Source organism: Hemitrygon akajei, chromosome 16 (genome assembly GCF_048418815.1).
Source record: "Hemitrygon akajei chromosome 16, sHemAka1.3, whole genome shotgun sequence".
Lineage (NCBI taxonomy): Eukaryota > Metazoa > Chordata > Chondrichthyes > Myliobatiformes > Dasyatidae > Hemitrygon > Hemitrygon akajei.
In genome coordinates this window covers 38296644-38316072 of record NC_133139.1, presented here as the reverse complement: position 1 = coordinate 38316072, position 19429 = coordinate 38296644, and the positions used below count along the sequence as shown (strand labels likewise).

Here is a 19429-nt window from a genome sequence, read left to right as displayed (position 1 = left end):
TAAGTATGCACTGATATGTCCACTACCAATCCACTTTAACTATAGAAGAATAGTATTTGGTATCACAAAGAAATAATTATTTTCTTCTAAATCAGAAAATTAATTAATTGTGCCCATATTTGCTTCACTCAGAACCATTGCAAGCAGCAGAATTTCATCCCTGACAGTTGAGAGCAGTAACAATCATACTGGCTGGAAATCACTTTGGTCTCAAAACAATTGACGTTCTTAAGGTGAAATACACTGTAGAACTAGGCAATTGTGGATTCTCAGGACCACTGTCAGACAAGGAGTTCCAGTTGGTTTGAAAACCTTCATTCTGAAATAACTATTCCAATTACTGTATATTTGCTCCAATAACTTTAATTCACTTACTGGTAATCTTACATTACTGGGATTCTTAAGCAACATCCTGTAGGTTTTGTTTATGGGATGGGTAAATATCCCAATCTCTTTACAGGATTAACAAGCATTCTCTTGAAACTTCTTCAGTATGTCTCAAGGTATTTTGCAGAATAAATAGTTTAAGTATAGTCACTATTGCTTTATAGGTCACCATGGAGGCCAACTGAAACAAAATTCAGCAAATAGCAATAAGATAATTTGTGCAACATCTTAGTAAAAATGATTAAGAGTAATTGATAGCCATGAAACTGAAGGAGTTGCATTTACGTTTAATAGTGCTAGAACACTTGATCTTGGTTAATATTTCTTCAGAAGATAGCAGCCTTTAGTACTTTCAGTAATCTAAATGAATGTCACCTAACAGTGTACAGGTACTGGAGTTGGGCTGTTTGTTGCTGAGATCAGAATCCTGCTATCCAAAGTCTGATACAAGATTGGTATCTTTTAGTACAATTTAATGTCAAATATATACATTTCATATTTGACATGTCAGTGAAAAATAACCACCTCCAAAAAACAGCATATTTTTGATTTATGGAAATCTAGCTCAGATATCTCCTGCTTTTATGTTTATTCTTTACATAATCTGAACAAAACATTACAGAGATTATAACTGTACTAAACAAATCTACATGCAGGATTAAACAGTAAAAAAGATACATATTTTGAGTTATAAGCACATGGCTTTTATAATTATCAAAAGATAGATCAAATTCATAAAGTATTAGTACAGATATGGTCAAAATCTAAATGTCACGATGAGTTGACAATGCTATCGAAAAATACTAGACAATTACATGGTACATCATGATTAGTGTTAAAGAGCTAGTGTCAATATGGGAGTGCTACAACATAATACCTCCCAGATACATGCAGCACGTGTTGTACTAGGTCATCATTCAACATCGTGGTGGGCAAAACAGGAATTAGTTACTGAAAGCTTGTATTTGCTCATTAAATGTAAAAAGCCAAAAGTCAAACTGTAAAAAATGATAATGGGGATAATTCAAGTCTCACTGAAGACAAAATTCTTTCCAGTTATCTATGTCTTTGCCAAAAGGAAACTGAAAGATGAGAATCAGGATTTGAAATTGTTATTTTGCATAGCTTTTTCTGAATCAAAAAAATAGAGCAGTCAGATGCAGCAGCACTGGATGAAGGCTCAGGGAAGTTGTGCAACGGATCATTCTTAAAGTCTTTACTTCCCTAGAAGACTGAATTGTGTCACACCTATTCTACAGATCTGGGACTATTCCAGATCTGTTACATTGACACCAGTGGGTTGGCATTTATAGCACCAGCTTTATCAATGTGCAAACTACAAAAGTTACTAATGTACTTCAGCCACTTTAGTTGCATGGACCCTCCAACCTCAAAGAAAGGTTTTAAAAGGCCAGCAATTTGGAGGTAGCCTACTTCAGCTCAGAGATGGGAGAGAAAAGGGGGCCACGCTCGGCCCACCTGCAAACAAATTAAACTACTGGCCTGGGCAGCCAGCACCCAGGCAGTCACGTAGGTGTGTATTTCTATCAATCTGTGCTTATAGATGTACAGATGCAAGAAAACCACTGCAAAAGGTGCATCCTGTATCTTCAGAGACCTGTTCATTTATATTACAGCTTTTCACTTCTGTTGGAGGATGACCCCTGGAGGCAAAGCATTAAGCAGCTGGGAGGTTCAAGCTATTTCTCTTTGCTTATTAGTTTCAATGCCTGTTCTCTATTCGTGCTTTCTCCTCTATAAAAAAAAGGTTCACAGAAATATTTAAATATTTACTTGTAAACCAGTTGGTCTAATTATTTATAGCTTTTAAATAATAACTAACACCATTCAATTCAGGAATAGTAACTAAAAAAATTCTTGATCAAATTATTTTAAGTTCATCCTAATAACACTGAAACATCCTCAACTGGTATAAAATTGAGGAAAATAAACATTCAGACAGTTGAAACTATTTTGAAAGTCCCCATTCTCCCTCCTTTCAAGGTGCTAACTCTTAGTGATGTAGACTTCCATAAAAATGAGACATCTGCAGGTTATTTAACCCTAAACTGTACTTTAGTCCTGACCAGTCAATGAGCGTCAATAAGTTTTTGTTTCTAATGTGATACTGTTTTATCCCTCATCTCATCCAATATGTGTACACTGTCTTCAATGGGACAGCATTCAAGGAAATCTTAGTTTCCCCTCATATCCTAAGGAAGTTATTGATTAGGTTGAATAGAACCATAATATTATATTGCTAACTAGAGGTGTGTCTGTCACGAACCAGCGGACAGGGTTTTCTTGTAAAAAGCCTAACATAAAACAGAGAGGAACAAAAAATTCTTTTTTCTGGCACATTTTAAACTCGGGATCTTCCACAGTTGGTAGTCAATGTAAACACAGACTAGCAGAATGCAGTGGTGGTTTAGAAAAAGTAATACAACCAATGAAGTTTGGAGACGCAAGATATATTAGCACATTACTAGGTGCACAGAATGGAACACCTCCCATTTCAAGCACCCATGATCACAAAGGTTGGGCTCAGTGAGGTTAAGCCATGACTCCTATCCCCCACCTCACTAAGAACTAAATGCCTAGGCAGTACCACCTATTGTACCAATGTGACATTTGTCAATATCCCATTCCAGCCATCCTGTAGCCTGTCTGAATGAGACTGCCAATTGAGTGATGTTAAATTGGATTCAACTTGGCCAAGCTGATTTCAAATAGGATTCTTTTAGTCTGCACACAAAGGAAGCTTTCATTCCATCAGTTTGTGCTGAATATGTATCTAGATGCCAGAGTTGAAAGGCTGGTATATGACCCATTGACCTACCCAATTACTTCAAAATAACCCCCATGTTAATGTGGATGGGGAGCAAAAGCAATAAAAAAAGCAAAATTACTCTTTTAAAAAAAATAATTTGTTGTGACCCAAGGTTACTTGACTCCACAGCAGAAGCTAACTTATTGGTGAGCAGTAGAGGGTTCTCACCCACTGCCACACTAGGGACAATAACACTGGCACAGCCATTTCTGCTAAACGGTAAATGTCAAATTTCAGCCCTTTCACCTTACTGGTCAGATCAAGAAAAGGGTCCATTGACTGAAATGCTGATCTCTCACAACCATACTGCAATACATGCAGATTAACTGGAGCTGCACCTTAAGTTAACACAGAAAAAAAAACATAAAGTCAACTCAAAATAAAAAATGATGATGCTTTGCACACAATGTAACACTGCACTGTGAGAAACAACCCCTGGAAGTGGACTAGTGTTTTAAATTATAAAGGAATGTTGACAGTCTCCTTCTCTTCACACCTACATCTGGTGTCCAGTTCAGCACCTTTATTGAGGTAATGGGACCAGCACTTCCACATAGTTGACAGGAAAGAAGCCCGATTGGCCATGGAGCATTCCTTCATACCAGTTGTCATCGATCTGATTGGTCAAAGTGATGGTATCACCTTCCTTGAAGCCAAGTTCCCCTTCATTCTCTGGCTCAAAGTCGTACAATGCCTTGCAGCATGGTTGATCTAGATGAGCTACACAACAGAAAATGCACTTCAGAAATGGTTGAAGGACAAAATAAATTATTTCCCTTTGCGTTGATAGTGCTGGCTCTTTCTAACGCACATCTGCAGGATAGCAGAACCCCTTTGGTTTTGCTCTTAGAATTCAATTGGAAGACCAAAGAATGTGCATCTAAAGGTTATTTAACCTAAAATTATAGTGTTAATAATGGTTACACTATCCACATTCAAATCCTTTTAAGGAACTACTGGATAATAATCGCAGAAACAGTAACAATTTTTCTCACTTGTCAGGGACATGAGTACCAAGGCCAGCATAAATGCTCAAACTGGACTTAGTTACCACTGAGTCAGTAGAAAGAACCTTGGAGGTGAAAATGTCCTCTGATAGTACAGCATGGGAGCTATTCAATGCTGAATTTCCAATGGAAGATTACAATAGGTCACATAAGGTGAGCTACATATTATAACCCAGTGCAACAAAGACAGCGAGCATCTGAAACTAAGGGGCAGAAGCAAGAAAGTAGATCACACTGGGGTAACATTTCAAAGCTGTGTGACAAGGATTCAATCAATTCACCACATTTAGTTCTTAATCGCAGGTGTGCCTATCTGCAATGGAGAATTAAGAAATTTTACTAAAGAGCAGCACTGATAAAACCCAGGACCACCAATCACTCATACTCAGCGAAGGACAAAGATGAAGAATGAAAAGTGGAAAAACAAAGCTTGAGTGTGCTCTATTAAATAAATCATGAAATTATTTAGGTAATTTTGTCATAGGAAGAAAGCGTTAAAACCTCAACTAGATTTCTATCTTAGATACTACTATCCCAAAATATCAATTTTATCACTGTGCATGCATGTGGGTTATACATTCCCCAACCATCTACTCTTTAAATTAGAACATATGATTATTATATATTTTAAACCATAATCAATGTAATCTTGCAGGAAAAAAGGATACTAAGTTGCTGACCTCAATGCTATATATTTAAATTATTTTGTAACACTTCAAAATCATGTAAATATTGCCATAGGTAAAGTATCAAAACTGAATATTCAAAGAAGTCCACATTTGGTGAAACTCAATCAGAAGAGTGATAGCAGAATAACGATTGCCTGATGCCAAGTATAAAATTCCAATGATCTCCTATTCAGATTTTTTAATTCCATCCCACTTAATTCATATCATTAATGGATAGAGTGTAGCCTGTTTCGTTAGAACAGAAACCAATTCCAATAGTATGAGATAGTAGACATGAAATACCATTTGGCACCATAATTAAGTATGCACCCTTGTTAAAATGTGTGAGATTCAGCCAGCATCACCACCTCAAACTTACTAATTAAACTCTGACCAATGTAGCCTCTTTCTACTCCATATTCAGAGCTCCACACTACAAAGCTGACCGTAACTAAGATGCTTCTAACACAATATTGTACCATATCCTATCAATCTAGTAAAATTGTTTTACCATTATGCCTCTATTTCATCTAATTTACTGACTGAAATCCTCATTTATGTTTGAAAGCATTATCCAGCCCATTCACCTGTTATTGGTGACATACTGCATCCTCTGTTTCATACATTCTGATTGGCACACATTTCTACCGTCAAGATGAGGCCACACGCAGGTCGATGGAGCAATACCTTATCTCCCGCCTAGGTAGCCTCCTACCTGCCGGCATGAACATTCAACTCACAGACCTCCATTGATACCCCTGCCCCCCCCCCCCTTACCCCATCCCTATCTATAATTTTAGTCTGGTTCTCTTTCTCTCTCTTTCCCCCCCTCACTACAATCTCCCCCCAGCCCTACCTTTCTTTTTCTTCTATTTCTCATAATTGTCCACCTTCCCCCTAGCCCATTTCCCTCCAGCCTATCACTTTCCAGCTCTCTACTTCATCCCTCCCCCCACTTCTTATCCCCCCTCGACTATCCCATGTTACTTCACTCCTGATGAAGGGTTTCTGCCTGAAACGTCGTCACTACCTCCTCCCATAGATGCTGTTTGGCCTGCTGAGTTCTGCCAGCATTTTGTGTTTTGGCACACATTTTACACCTTTTTACCTTTTAGTAGCCCTAATAACTAGAATTTTTCTCTTTTAACTTCTAAACATTCCTACTTTTTGCTGGACCTTTTAAAACTCCCCTAAAATCCTGCTTCTGTGCTTCTCAACATTAAGTTATTTTAAAATATACCTCTATAGTATAGATCTGCACATGGCAATGTAGAAAGAAAATACAAGACAAGTCTATCACCAACATACGAAGGCACAGTGGTTGTCAGGATTCACACACATTGATGTCCAATGGCTAATTTTAATCATTAGCAGTTTTGTGATATTATTTTTGCATCAAATGACATTTTTTTTCCAAAAAATTTGATTGGTATTGCAAGATAATTGATCTAGTTTGGATTTTTAAAAAGCCTATTGAGACAAAATAAGAATATATAGTGTACAAGTGATTTTTAAACTGAAAGTTTGTAGACCTTTATAAATCAGTTCATAATACAAAAGCTGAATGTCAATCAATGATGATGAAATTATCAACAAGTTGCGTAATCAAAGGATTTGTATTTTTGTTGACCACATTTCCCCCTTACCCAGCTGAAACCATGGTCATGCACTTTGGTAGTAGAAATAAATGTGCAGGCTATTTTCTAAACGGGGAGAAAATCCAAAAATCTGAGATGCAAAGGACAAGGTTAACTTGTAGGTCAAGTCGGTGATAAGGAAGGCAAATGCCATGTTAGCATTCATTTCAAGAGGTCTAGAATACAAGAGCAAGGATGTGATGCTGAGGCTTTATAAGGCACTAGTGAAGCCTCACCTTGAGTATTGTGAACAATTTTGGGCCCCTCATCTTAGAAAAGATGTGCTGGCATTGGAGAGGGTCCAGAGGCAGTTCACAAGGATGATTCCTAGAATGAAGGGGTTATCATACGAAGAATGTTTGATGGCTCTGGGTCTGTACTCGTTGGAATTCAGAAGGATGAGGGGGGAATTTCATTGTCTAGGCCTTTCAACATTCGAAAGGTTTCATAGCAGATGTGGAAAGAATGTTTCCAATGGTGGGAGAGTCTAGGACAAAAGGGCAGAGTCTCAGGATAGAGAGGCATCCTTTCAAAACAGAAATGTGGAGAAATTTCTTTAGCTAAAGGGTGGTGAATTTGTGGAATTTGTTGCCACATGCAGCTGTGCAGGCCAGGTCATTGGGCGTATTTAAGGCAGAGATTCATAGGTTCTTGATTGGACATGGCATCAAAGGTTACAGGAAGAAGGCCGGGAACTGGGATTGAGGAGGATCAGCCAAGATTGAATGGCAGAGCAGACTCGAAGGGGCAGATGGCCTAATTCTGCTCATATGTCTTATGGTCTTACAACAATTCTCCAAGTATACGACAGTCTTTCACTTTTGATCATGTTTCCTGTATTGAGAGCAGTGCTACACCTTGGGTAATGACATTTGGAAAGTTAGGGCAAATGTACCTCCTTGAAGTGTATCCTCTTTGTATCTCATGGCATGGAAGCCTGAAACCTACCAGATTTCAAAAGAAGGTACCAAAGTAACACTTGAGGGTGTTGATGTTCAGAGTTCAATGACATCACCATAGGAATTAGGTTTTTCCCCCTAATACTATCCTCTCAATGGCAAATGATATCATTTTCTTAAACCAAACTTATGGGCACATAACTAAGTATGGTCTAAAATACAAATCTATTAAATCTTGTTTTTGATTTACAGTTAAACATATGGCAATCAAATCTCATTAAATTATAACACATCCTAAGAAAGATGCTGACTTTTAACCATCACAAACAAAAAAATAGGCATTAACTACCCTACTTACAGGGAGATCCACCAGCTGGTGTCCTACTGGCCTTGTCAGAACGGAAGGAGGCTATTCATAGAAAAGTTAATGCAAAAACATTTAAAACCTTATTACAATGTACAAGTTTACTCTACAAACAGTAAACCTATTTAAGATTAAACTTTTGTTTACCAGCAACAATCACAGTTTATCTTCCCCAACCACCCCCTCCCCACCACTCCTACTGAGAAACCAGCATCCCTGCATTCAGAATGGCATGGCTTTTCCAGTTTGTTCCTTTTACACTGTTGTCTGCAAGACAGCGATACGGTTAAGGATGCTCTTCTTTTAATCATACTTTCTTTATCACCATAACAAAAACTCAGAATCAACAGCAGCTACTGTGACCAACTTTAGATCCAACTCTCACAGAACACTAGGTTGCTCCAGATCTCTGTGCCCTGAATTAAGTACAAAACTATTCCTTCAAAATATCCTTTTGAAGGTGACTGTAAGAGAAAGAGAGAATCTCCTAAATTGTCTAAGCATTAAGCCTACTACCAATGCAACAATCAATATATACAATCTTTCAACATACATACCATGCTTAAAGAGTGTTCTGAGCAAAATATCACAAAGGTCAGATACTGATGTATGTAGCTCTCTCATAGAGGGTCAGTGTTACTTGTGGAAATGAGTATGAGCATCCAGGATGCACACTGCACAACAAATTATACAGGCTTCAGTGCAACTTTATTATCTGAATTTTACAACTAAAGCAACTAAAGATAGTGACATCAACAATAAATGGCAACTATACACAAATGTTTAGAACAGCTTGGAATACTAGGAAAATATACAATTCTTAACTTTGCTATCCATTTGCTTAACAGAAAAGCAGCTAATGGGGAAACATATAAATGGAATCTAATAAAATGCAATTCTTTAACACAAGAACTAACGCTCTGATAAGGAAAATAAAGGTGAACTTCATCTTGTTTAGATTTGGTGAATATACAGTAATAATTATTTTGAAAATAATGAAATTCCTATTCATGATTCAAAAAAGGTGCTGCTTTAATATATTATTTCCTTCCTGTTCAATTAATCAATCACATTGGTTGCTGTATAATTTTACCAGTGCTGCAGACATTGGGTACTTTAGCATAAAGACATTCTCTATGGGACAGACTTAATAACAATAAGAGATGGCAATTGAAAGGATAGCTTAAATTGGATACCAAGTTGAATGGTACCAAATCAGTGACTTCCAGTCAGTGTCACAAGGTAACTTTTACAGACAGGAGATAACTTGCCTAGGCTTGCAATGAAGGATAGGAAATAGTGTAAAGTAACCAGGAATGCTAATTCAGTGTAAGGCAGAGCTTTTCTGAAAAGGGAACATATTAACAGAAGGAATAAAGGCAAAAATAAGGGAAAATATCATAAATAAAAAATAATAGCAATGATAACATCTCAACTATAAAAACTTTACAGTCTTAAGCAGATCAAAAAATTGCAGACCCAGAAATGCAGTCCATCGTGTTTCTCTTTGCTTCAAAGCCTCAAGTCATGTGTGATGGGACTAGATAACAGGTGATCTTAGATACTTAAAATGAAAGCAAGATTGCACTTGGTGCTCTGAAGTTTAAGTCTACAAACATAACCTGTGTAGTGGGTAGAATTCTGGCTTTAATCATCAACTTGAGGATGTGCCCTACTTGAAGCAGTTACTCATCCGTTTCAAAACTGACACTGTATAGGAGAGTGTTAAGATACAGTCTAAAGTTATTAACGTATCGTTCTTCCAGTTGTCAGTAGATCAGAGTAACAACACTTAGCTCAGAAGCCTCTGTGATGCTTGGAAATGTTCATTTCAGAGATTTATACAGAATCCTAAAACCATTATGGTGCTCAAATTATGCAGCTATCGCTCAAAAGAATTTGGCAAAAACTAAGTAAATAAGGAAAATAATGTCATTGACTGAACATTTTCAATAAATATTTTGTTATTTGGGGAAATTTAAGCCATATATTCATTTAACAGAAGAAAATATCTGTAGAAGGCAATGAAAATTTGATTAATGCTAATAGTTTCAGCAGGTAAGTGTTCATTGCTGCTTTCAATTAATAGCATGGACCAATGAACACCTGATAATTTAAAAATGTTCATACTCTGCTACTACTGATCTCACCTACAAAGATAAAAACATACAAAAAAATTTTGTACAGACTGCAGGCTAGGAAGACACTAGCAAAATACAAAAGCAGTTAAAAATCTACTGCTGTCAATACTTGCTCTCACCATAGTCAAAAGCCAAGTGCTCCATAATCTCAGCTAAAATTGTAGACACTTTATGGTTTACACATCAGGATAAACAGGAGTTCTGCAAATGCTGGAGATCCAGAGCAACACGCAAAATGCTGGAGGAACTTGGGTCAGGCAGCATCTATGGAAATGAATGAACAGTCGATGTTTCGGGCTGAGACCCTTCATCAGGACTGAAAGGACGGGGAAGATGCCCGAATATACAGGTGGGGAGGGGAAGGAGGACATGCTAGTAGATGATAGGTAAAGCACTAAAGAAGAAGGAATCTGAGAGGAGAGGAGAGTGGACCATGGGAGAAAAGAAAGAGGGGCACTAGGGGGAGGTGGTAGGCAAGTGAGTTGAAGAGATAAGAGGTGAGAGTGGGGAATAGAAGGAAGGAGGGGGAAAGAAAAATTACCAAAAGGAGAAATCAATGTTCACGCCGTCAGTTTGGAGGCTTCCCGTATAGAATATGATGTGTTGCTCCTTAACCCCAAGGTGGCTTCACCGTGGCAAGTGGAGGCCATGGAATGACATGACAGTCAGGAATGGGGATAGGGAGTTAAAATGGTTGGCCACCAGGAAATTCTGCTTTTAACAGATGGAGTGGAAGTGCTCGACAAAGCAGTTCCTGAATTTATGTCAAGTCTCAACAATGCAGAGGTGGCCACACTGGGAGCACCGGATACAAAAGACAATCCAAACAGATTTGCAGGTGAAGTGTTGCCTCACCTGGAAGGATTATTTGGGGTCCTGAGTGGAGGTAAGGGTGGAAGTGAATGGACAGGTGTAGCATTTCTATCTCTTGCAGGAATACATCAAGGTGGAGTTCAGTGGGAAGAGGCAAACAAACAAGAGATTTTCTGCAACTTCCGTTCCACCCACCTTTCTTCTAGTCCCCACTCTGACTTCTTACCTCTTCTCCTTTCCTGTCTATCATCTCCCCCAGTGCCCTTCCTCCTTTCCTTTCTCTTGTGGTCTACTTTCTCTCCTCTCAGATTCCTTCTTCTCCAGCCCCTTGTAGCTTCCCATCCACCTGGCTTCACCGATCACCTTCTAGCTTGGCTTACTTCCCCAGCACCCCCCAAACTTTCATTCATTTCTTTCCCCCTTCCTTTCCAGTCCTGATAAAGGGTCTCGGCCCAAAATGTTGACCGCTTATTCATTTCCGTAAATGCTGCCTGACTTGCTGAATTCCTCCAGCATTTTGTGTGTGTTAAGAGATATTATGTCAGTGAATTAATGATCTCTGAATAACTTGCCAGGAAATAAAAAATTCAGTGATTGGTTCAACACTGGGAAATACCAATGGTACCTACTCTTTGGCTTTTTCTGACTAATTCATTCAACAAACTAGGGATCAAGAGGTGTCTTCAGTTCGGGTTTCTCAAAATCTTCCCTCTTCTTATAGAGCAGAAGACACAACAGCACAGGAATAAACACTTTGACTCACGATGTCTGTGCTGAACATGATGCAAATTAAACTAAAAACAAGCCTCTCATAGGACTATGCATTTTTCAATGACTAGTCTCTGACACATTATTCAAGTGGTTGTTCTTTGTGTACAATATGAGATAGATAGTGCCAGCAAACCCTTATTTACTCTATTTTATTGCTGCACTTCCTTAAAGCCAGCATCTCTTGGTCATTTTCAATTACTACTGTAAGACATCCTAAAATTCAGCAAGCAAAACCTGATTGTAAGTCTATTGTGCATTCACAACTACACTTTTTGGCAAGAAACCTTTAAGAATCAGGAGCAGTAACTGGTTAATCTTTTCTCTCACCCAGCTCCCCCTCACTCCTACCCACAACTGTAAATTGGATTGAGATTTTGAAACAGAGTCAGGGATTAAATGTAGGAATTATTTGGATTGTATGACTCTGGTTGAACTTTGTCACAACATGGAGAAAACCCATTTGTTATACCGGACAATCCAGAAATCATTCTACACTTTTGACCTCATTATCTAGAAGCACAATTGTGACAGAAGCATGGGAACAACTCAAGTTCTTCTCCAAGATGGATACTATGCATATCTATTCAACTATTTTCTCGACAGAACTCCCTATCCAGTATCTTCACCACAAGGTCTGGGACAACTCACCATTAACTTTTTTCCCCCAACAATCAGAGAATGCTGTTAAATACTATTCTTGAGGTGACATATACATCACTTAAATCAATCATTAAAACTAATATTCAACTCCTTTCCTAGTTTTATCTAAGCATAGCTCAAGTAAAACAGGATTGTGTGAATTTGAAAAGCTTATGGGATATTTTTTTAAATTTCAATTGATTTTCCACAGGCAAGACTAACATTTATTTATCATGGTTAATTCCTGAGTTTGTGGGGTGAGCCATTTCCTGAACTGCTGCAGTCCTGGTGAGGGACTCCCATAGTGCTGTTGAGTACAGAGTTACAGAATGCAAATTCAGAAACAATGAAAGGGCAGCAAAGATTGACTTTGAAGGGAGTCTATGATCCTGCTGCCCTGATCCTATTTGATGGTAGCACTCAGGAATTTGGAAGATGTCATCAGAGCAGCCTGGGCAAACAATTGGAGTACATTTCCCACACAGTGCAGGAGCTATTGTTTCAGTATTGCAGTAAATAAATGCCTATGGTGATTGATGGTATATTTATGAATTAGGCTGCTTTGTCTTATGGTGTTGAGCTACTAAGGAGCTGTTGAAGCTATACTCATCCAGGCATGCAGAGAGTATTCCATCATGCTCCCAACTTGTGCCTTGCAGACTGGAATGGGTTTGGAATATTAGGAAATGAATGCTCCGTGGAAGTGACTCAGTCTCCAAACTGTTCTTGTGGATACAAAATTCTGTTGAGTTTCAGGTCAATGATAACTGCCAGAATATTAAAGGTGGGAGATCTGAATGAAGTGCTTTGGATTTGTGTTTTAACTTAATCTTGTTGGAGATCATTACTCTCTGGCATTTTTCTGGCTTGAATGTTGTCTATGACTTGTATACAAACGTCGACCATTTAATTTTCAAAGAGATCCCATTTTTTGAGATATGGCTTATTGATAATAGATAAACAACAACAAAAAAATCTCACCTTGTGATTTGGTTGACCCACTATAGGAGAAACCACCATTGGAATGGTCTGTGTCTCCATATTCTGTGTAAGTGCTTCTAGGTTTTGGCTGGTATTCCCGTTTAGGGCGGCCAGATGCATCACGTATCCTGTGTGTGATAGTTATGATCATCAGACAAGTCCAACATTAATGAAATGATTAGTATACTACAATACACAATGAACTTATTAGAAACACCAACATGATTTAGAAATGTTGAACGAAGGCATGACATGCAGTTTAACATAATAAATGTGAGGTTACTCAATTTAATTCTAAAAACAGAAGACATTATTGCAGGAACGATGAGAGATTTACAGTAAGGGAAATACAATGAAACCCAGATGTTCTTGAAAACCCATCATTCAAATCAAAAATTCAGATACAGCAAGCTGTAAGAAGGCAAGTAGTATACTCCCCTTGATTATTAGAAGATTTGAGTAAATGGGTAAGGATACCTTCTGCAGCTATAAAGGGCGAAACCTCATCTGGCACATTATGTGCAATGTTTCATATTAAATTTTCCCATGACATAAGAAATAATTCAGTCCATCAAATCTATACCCGCTATCAGAGAAATCCCATCAAAACCATACCCCCCTTAGATATTTCCCTGTAGTCTATTCTTTACATGCCAAACAAGTCTCCTCTTATTCTCCTACAAACTAGCAACAACCCAGCTACACTAGCTATACAGTGGTCAACCAACACATCCTTGGGATGTGTGACAGAACTGGTTTTTGGGAGAACTTGACATTGCCACTCAGTAAGTATTGGAAGACTGGACTAAACCCAGTCACTGGAAAAGGAAGACAGCAGAAATATTCACTGTGCTATTTTTTGATCTTCTTACTTGAAGGATATTTTTGCCATGAAGGCAATGCAATGAGGTATTGCATGAAGGTAATGCAAGATTGATTCCTGGAATGGCAAGGTTGATGGAAGTTAAGAAACTGTGTGTAAGATTCAAAATTAAGATGTGCGTTTCTGAAAGAGGTCCGGGTTAAAGTCAAAGGACAAATGTGATTTAATTATGTCTAGGGACAAATGTGATTTAATTATGTCTAGGGACAAATGTGATTTAATTATGTCTGCAGAAGCCCTGACAAGATTAACTGTTTGTGGAATCATTGAAGTCCTGAGATATGGACTATTGTTTTACAGAAATGTGTAAAAAAACAACTCCAAATATGGAATGGGAAAACACTGTGTACCTCCCGAGTCAGGGAGGGGGGGTGGTAAGGAAGAAGGATAAAACCTGCTGCCCTGTAAGGTTCAGGGTTCCCTTCTCTGAGGGGGCCCAGCTCTGCAGAACTGTTAATAAACTTTGTTTCCTTGAATTTGTCTTGAAGCCATTATTCGGGAGTGTGGCTCGTTTCTGACAACTTGGGGGCTCGTCCGGGATCCACACTCCAGCCGTGAGGGGGGCAAGGAAGGACATCGGAGAAGGTGCACCCTGCCGAGTTCGGCAGTCCCTGATTCCTTGCTCGTCGCCCCGCGCGGCTTGAGCGAGTGATATCCGGCGGACTCAAGGAAACAAAGAGGGGTTGTCGAGGCAGTTGAGATAGTGAGCGATCGAGTAACTTCTGTGCACAGGACCCAGGTAAGAAATTGAATTCCTGTAGAGATGTAGTACACGAGAATCGTGGAACTGCGGGGTTCCTGCAGGTGATTCCTCCTGTAGAGACGTAGTACACGAGAATCGTGGAACTGCGGGGTTCCTGCAGGTGATTTCTCCTGTAGAGACGTAGTACACGAGAATTGTGGAACTGCGGGGTGCCTGCAGGTGAATTCCTGGGCGATCGCGGGAATACAGGTTCCAGAATTGGACAGGAGTGACCGAGCTAGGTGGGTCACATTCAAATTAAATTCCTGCAGAGACGTAGTGCACGAGAATTGTGGAATTACGGGGTGCCTGCGGGTGGATTGGAACCAGGCAAGTCCTCGAGATGGGGAATAAGGGGTCTAAGAGAGACAAGGGTAAAGGAAATCCAGGCGCCAATGATGAAAAATACCCCGGGGTACCCCCTGATAGTTCGTTGGGACGGATGTTAGAAAATTGGGATTACGGGAGGCGAAAAGGGAAGTCAAAGAAAAAGATGATACAGTACTGTGAATTATGGTCCCGCCAGCCGATCCAAGGGTCGGCTGTGTGGTGGCCTAAGTTCGGGTCTAGCGAGGATTGGGTACAACAAGCCCTTAATCTGTACGTGAATTCAAAACCTAACGTTAAACCCGAAGAAAGTGATTACGTCCTATGCTGGTTACCAACGACAAATAGTTATAAATTGAAAACGATAAATGAAGGGGGACAGAAAAAGAATACATGGGAGGTGCTCGACCACCTGCCGCCCCCATATGTGCCCCCTACCGCTCCGCAAATCGAAGACCCTGAGACGGAGGTTGGCCAACAGCTGATTCGTGTTGAATTTGTATCGAAAGCATGGCCAGATAAAAAAAAAACTGGAAAAACTAGAAGATTGGAATACTAAACCCTTAAGTGAACTACTTAGGGAGGCACAGAAAGTGTTTGTAAGAAGGGATGAAGAGAAGCAGAAGACGGCAAGGATAATGGTCCAGACAGTGCGACAAGTAACCGCAGATAGTAGAGAGAGAGACGGGGACCATGGTTGGATCGAGGTCGTAGCCAGGAGCAAAGAGGAGGGCTAAGGAAGGCTTTAAGATGTTTTCACTGCAACGAAGAAGGACACTTCAGGCGCGAGTGCCCCAGGTACCGACGGGAAGTGTGCTCGTACGCTATGATGGAAGATGAAGACTAGGGAGGTCGGGGGTTCCACCCCTTGGGGATGAATTATCGGCAGGAACCCCTGGTAAATTTAAAAGTAGGTCCCCAAGGGTCAGATACAACCTTTATGGTAGATTCGGGTGCCGAAAGATCTAGCGTAATCCAGATACCTCCCGGCGCCCGAACTGGAACAAAGGTAATGGGAGTATCCGGTATTGGAGGCAAAATAATACAAGTACCTGTTATAGAAAACGTGAAAATTGAACATGAGGATAGGGTAACGGGACAGGACCTACTTTTGTTACCCTCTGTGAGATTCAACCTGCTCGGGCGGGATCTGCAAGTCAGGCTAGGCATCGGGACTGTGCCCAGGAACGGGAAGATAATGGTACAGCTGTTTGCCCTCAGGGAAGAAGACGATAGGAAAATAAGCCTGGAGGTATGGTACAAGGAAGGGAACCGGGGGGGGGGGGGTTTGAACGTCCCCCTCCCTTGCAAATCTCACTATTACCTAACAGTTCGCCAGTACGGAGAAAACAGTACCCTATTTCAATGGAAGGGAGGAAAGGCCTGCAACCGGTAATAGAAGGACTGATCGCAGATGGACTTTTGGAAGAGTGTATGTCACCATAATACCCCAATACTCCCGGTGCGAAAGCCAGATGGGACTTATCGGATGGTACAAGACCTGCGGGGCCTAAATGCAGTAGTCCAAACCCGATACCCGGTAGTGCCCAACCCTTACACGCTGATGAGTAAGATCTCCCCTGACCATGAATGGTTCAGTGTAATAGATCTAAAAGACGCCTTCTGGAGTTGCCCGCTAGAAGAGAGCAGTCGTGATATGTTTAAGTTCGAATGGAAGTACCATACCCCGTGGCATCCCCAGAGTTCGGGAAGACTAGAACGAATGAACAGCACCCTGAAGGCACAGCTAACCCAGTTGATGTTGGAAACCAAGCTACCATGGACCAAGTGTTTGCCAATCGTTCTCCTGAGAATACGAACTGCACCCCGCAAGGATATAGGAATATCTCCTTGTGAGATGCTCTTTGGACTGCCATATTGGAATAAAATAGAGGGGTATCCCACACTACAGGGGGGTGATTTATTTGTAAAGAACAATTTACTGGCCTTGTCCCGTTCCTTTGCAGAACTGCGGAAAAAGGGTCTCTTGGCCCAGAATCCGCCGCTCGACTTTGCTTTACATCAGATCGTGCCTGGAGATTGGGTTCTGGTAAGGACCTGGTAGCCGGAGAAGTTACAGCCACAGTGGGAAGGCCCTTTCCAGGTCCTGCTAACAACAGAGGCGGCTGTACGGACAAAAGAAAAAGGGTGGACACACGCATCCAGGGTAAAAGGACCGGTGAAGCCCGAAAGCCGCACTGAGTGGACCTGTGTTCACGGTGAAGAACCGTTGGTGGTGAGGCTAAAAAGGCAGCAAAAATGAACTCTATGTGGACTATAACATTATTGACTGTAATATATTTGATTCTATATGTCGGGGAAATTGAAGGGAAATGTGACAAGTGCAGAACCGTGGTACGAGTGGGGCAGAGGGTGTTCCCAGGATCATTTGTGTCCCACTCGCATGTGAATGATCGATGCTATGATCTAAGCAAGAGAGAAACATGTTGGGAGAATAGTAAACCTTATTACCAAGTCTATAATAAAGGATACATGGGACAGGGGGGGACCATGAGAAGTCTCAGCTGTCCCAGGAAAGACCGGTGGTTGTGTATAAACAAGGAAGGGCAGTGGGACATCCCATCTACACTGGTTAAGGAACATGCAGATAAGGTAAAGGAGATTATAATACAAGATGAGAAGAAAAAGGAGGTGGAAGAGCGCGAGCAAAGGAAGGCGGCAGTGGTCTCCACGGACCCGTGTATATATCAGGAGATAAAGAAAGATATAGTCCTCCCCGATGTTAAAGAGAACCTCTTTATAGACTTAGCGACTCGGATTGCCACGAGCCTAAATGTGAGTGGTTGTTGGGTCTGTGGAGGACCGCACATGAGTGAACAGTGGCCGTGGAGGGGTGAGAGCTTGAGTGTGTGGGAATTGCTTGCGCACAATTGGACAGATGTCCCAGACCGGAAGAAGCAAAGGTGGAAATTGACCAATTACCCGGAGGGACAAGTATGTGTTGAAAGGAAAGGGAAAGTAAAGGTGGGAGAAAGTCCCTGTCGAAGCATTAAATTAGCAAAGAGGGAAGGTAATGTTACCTGGTGGCCAGAGGAGCCAGCATGGTACATAACCAGAGAACCGAATGGCAGTTGCGAGGCCGTAGGAAACGGCTCTAAATTCTGGAAGTGCAGCGGAACAAATCCGTACGAAGGGGTCCCCAGGGTCAGGGAAGTATGGAAGGAAGCAAAGAAAGGAGGATTTGCCCCGGAGGGGTTATTCTGGATCTGCGGTAATCAGGCGTATACCAAACTACCGTGGGATTGGGCGGGTGTTTGCTTCCTGGGTCTCATAAGACCGGAGTTCTTCCTCCTGCCTCAGGAGGGTGACCGGAAGCTGGGAATTAAGCTGTTTGATTCATTAAGGAGAGAAACACGGGAGATAAAGGTGGGCGAGTGGGGTGATGAGTGGCCACCGGCTCGCATCATTGAATACTATGGGCCAGCGACCTGGGCCCAGGATGGGTCGTGGGGGTATCGCACTCCTGTCTACATGTTAAACCAAATTATTAGACTGCAGGCGGTGGTGGAAGTGATAACCAATCAAACGGCACTGGCATTGGAGCTGTTGGCAAAACTGCAGAGCCATATGCGAACAGCAATATACCAGAACAGGCTGGCTGTGGATTACCTATTGGCCTCTGAAGGCGGGGTATGTGGGAAGTTCAATCTTACAAACTTGCCTTAAGATAGACGACAGTGGAAAGGCCGTGTTAAAAATATCCGACAAAATTCGGAAGCTGACCCACGTGCCAGTACAAACCTGGAGATCCCTGGGGAACATGAGTTGGCTAGACGGGCTACTAGGAGGGAGCTGGTGGCGTACCACTCTCCTCGTAGCAGGCGGGGGTCTAATGATTCTCTTGATCCTGCCGTGCTTGATTCCTTGTATACAGGCACTGGTCAGGCGTAACGTGTCCCAGCTCCAGGCAGTAGCGATACCCCAATATGGGACGAATGAGCTAAAGATTATGCTATTAAAGAAGAAAGTTGACCCTCACGGGGGGGCGGAGGAAGGGTGGTGGGCCCCCTGGGAGTGAGAGAAATGCTAGCTGAAACACACATCTTAGAAAGAAAAAGGGTGGTATTGTAAGATTCAAAATTAAGATGTTGCGTTTCTGAAAGAGGTCCGGGTTAAAGTCAAAGGACAAATGTGATTTAATTATGTCTGCAGAAGCCCTGACAAGATTAACTGTTTGTGGAATCATTGAAGTCCTGAGATATGGACTATTGTTTTACAGAAATGTGTAAAAAAACAACTCCAAATATGGAATGGGAAAACACTGTGTACCTCCCGAGTCAGGGAGGGGGGGTGGTAAGGAAGAAGGATAAAACCTGCTG

General features: G+C 41.1%; 1 protein-coding gene across 2 annotated transcripts in view; it reads right to left on the bottom strand.

Annotated features, from left to right (window-relative positions):
* Positions 1-347: 347 nt before the first annotated feature.
* The window catches only part of LOC140739988 (endophilin-A2-like), a 134505-nt gene continuing 115423 nt past the window's right edge, over positions 348-19429 (bottom strand). Inside the window, exons 8-10 of one of the 2 annotated variants that reach the window (XM_073068732.1) lie at positions 13138-13265; positions 7787-7837; positions 348-3937 (exon numbers count right to left, since the gene is read on the bottom strand). In XM_073068732.1, the coding sequence (XP_072924833.1) occupies positions 3741-3937; positions 7787-7837; positions 13138-13265 (376 nt within the window). In that variant the 3' untranslated portion in view covers positions 348-3740. The remainder of the gene's footprint in view (positions 3938-7786; positions 7838-13137; positions 13266-19429) is intronic. The other variant, XM_073068733.1, reaches the window with a different exon arrangement.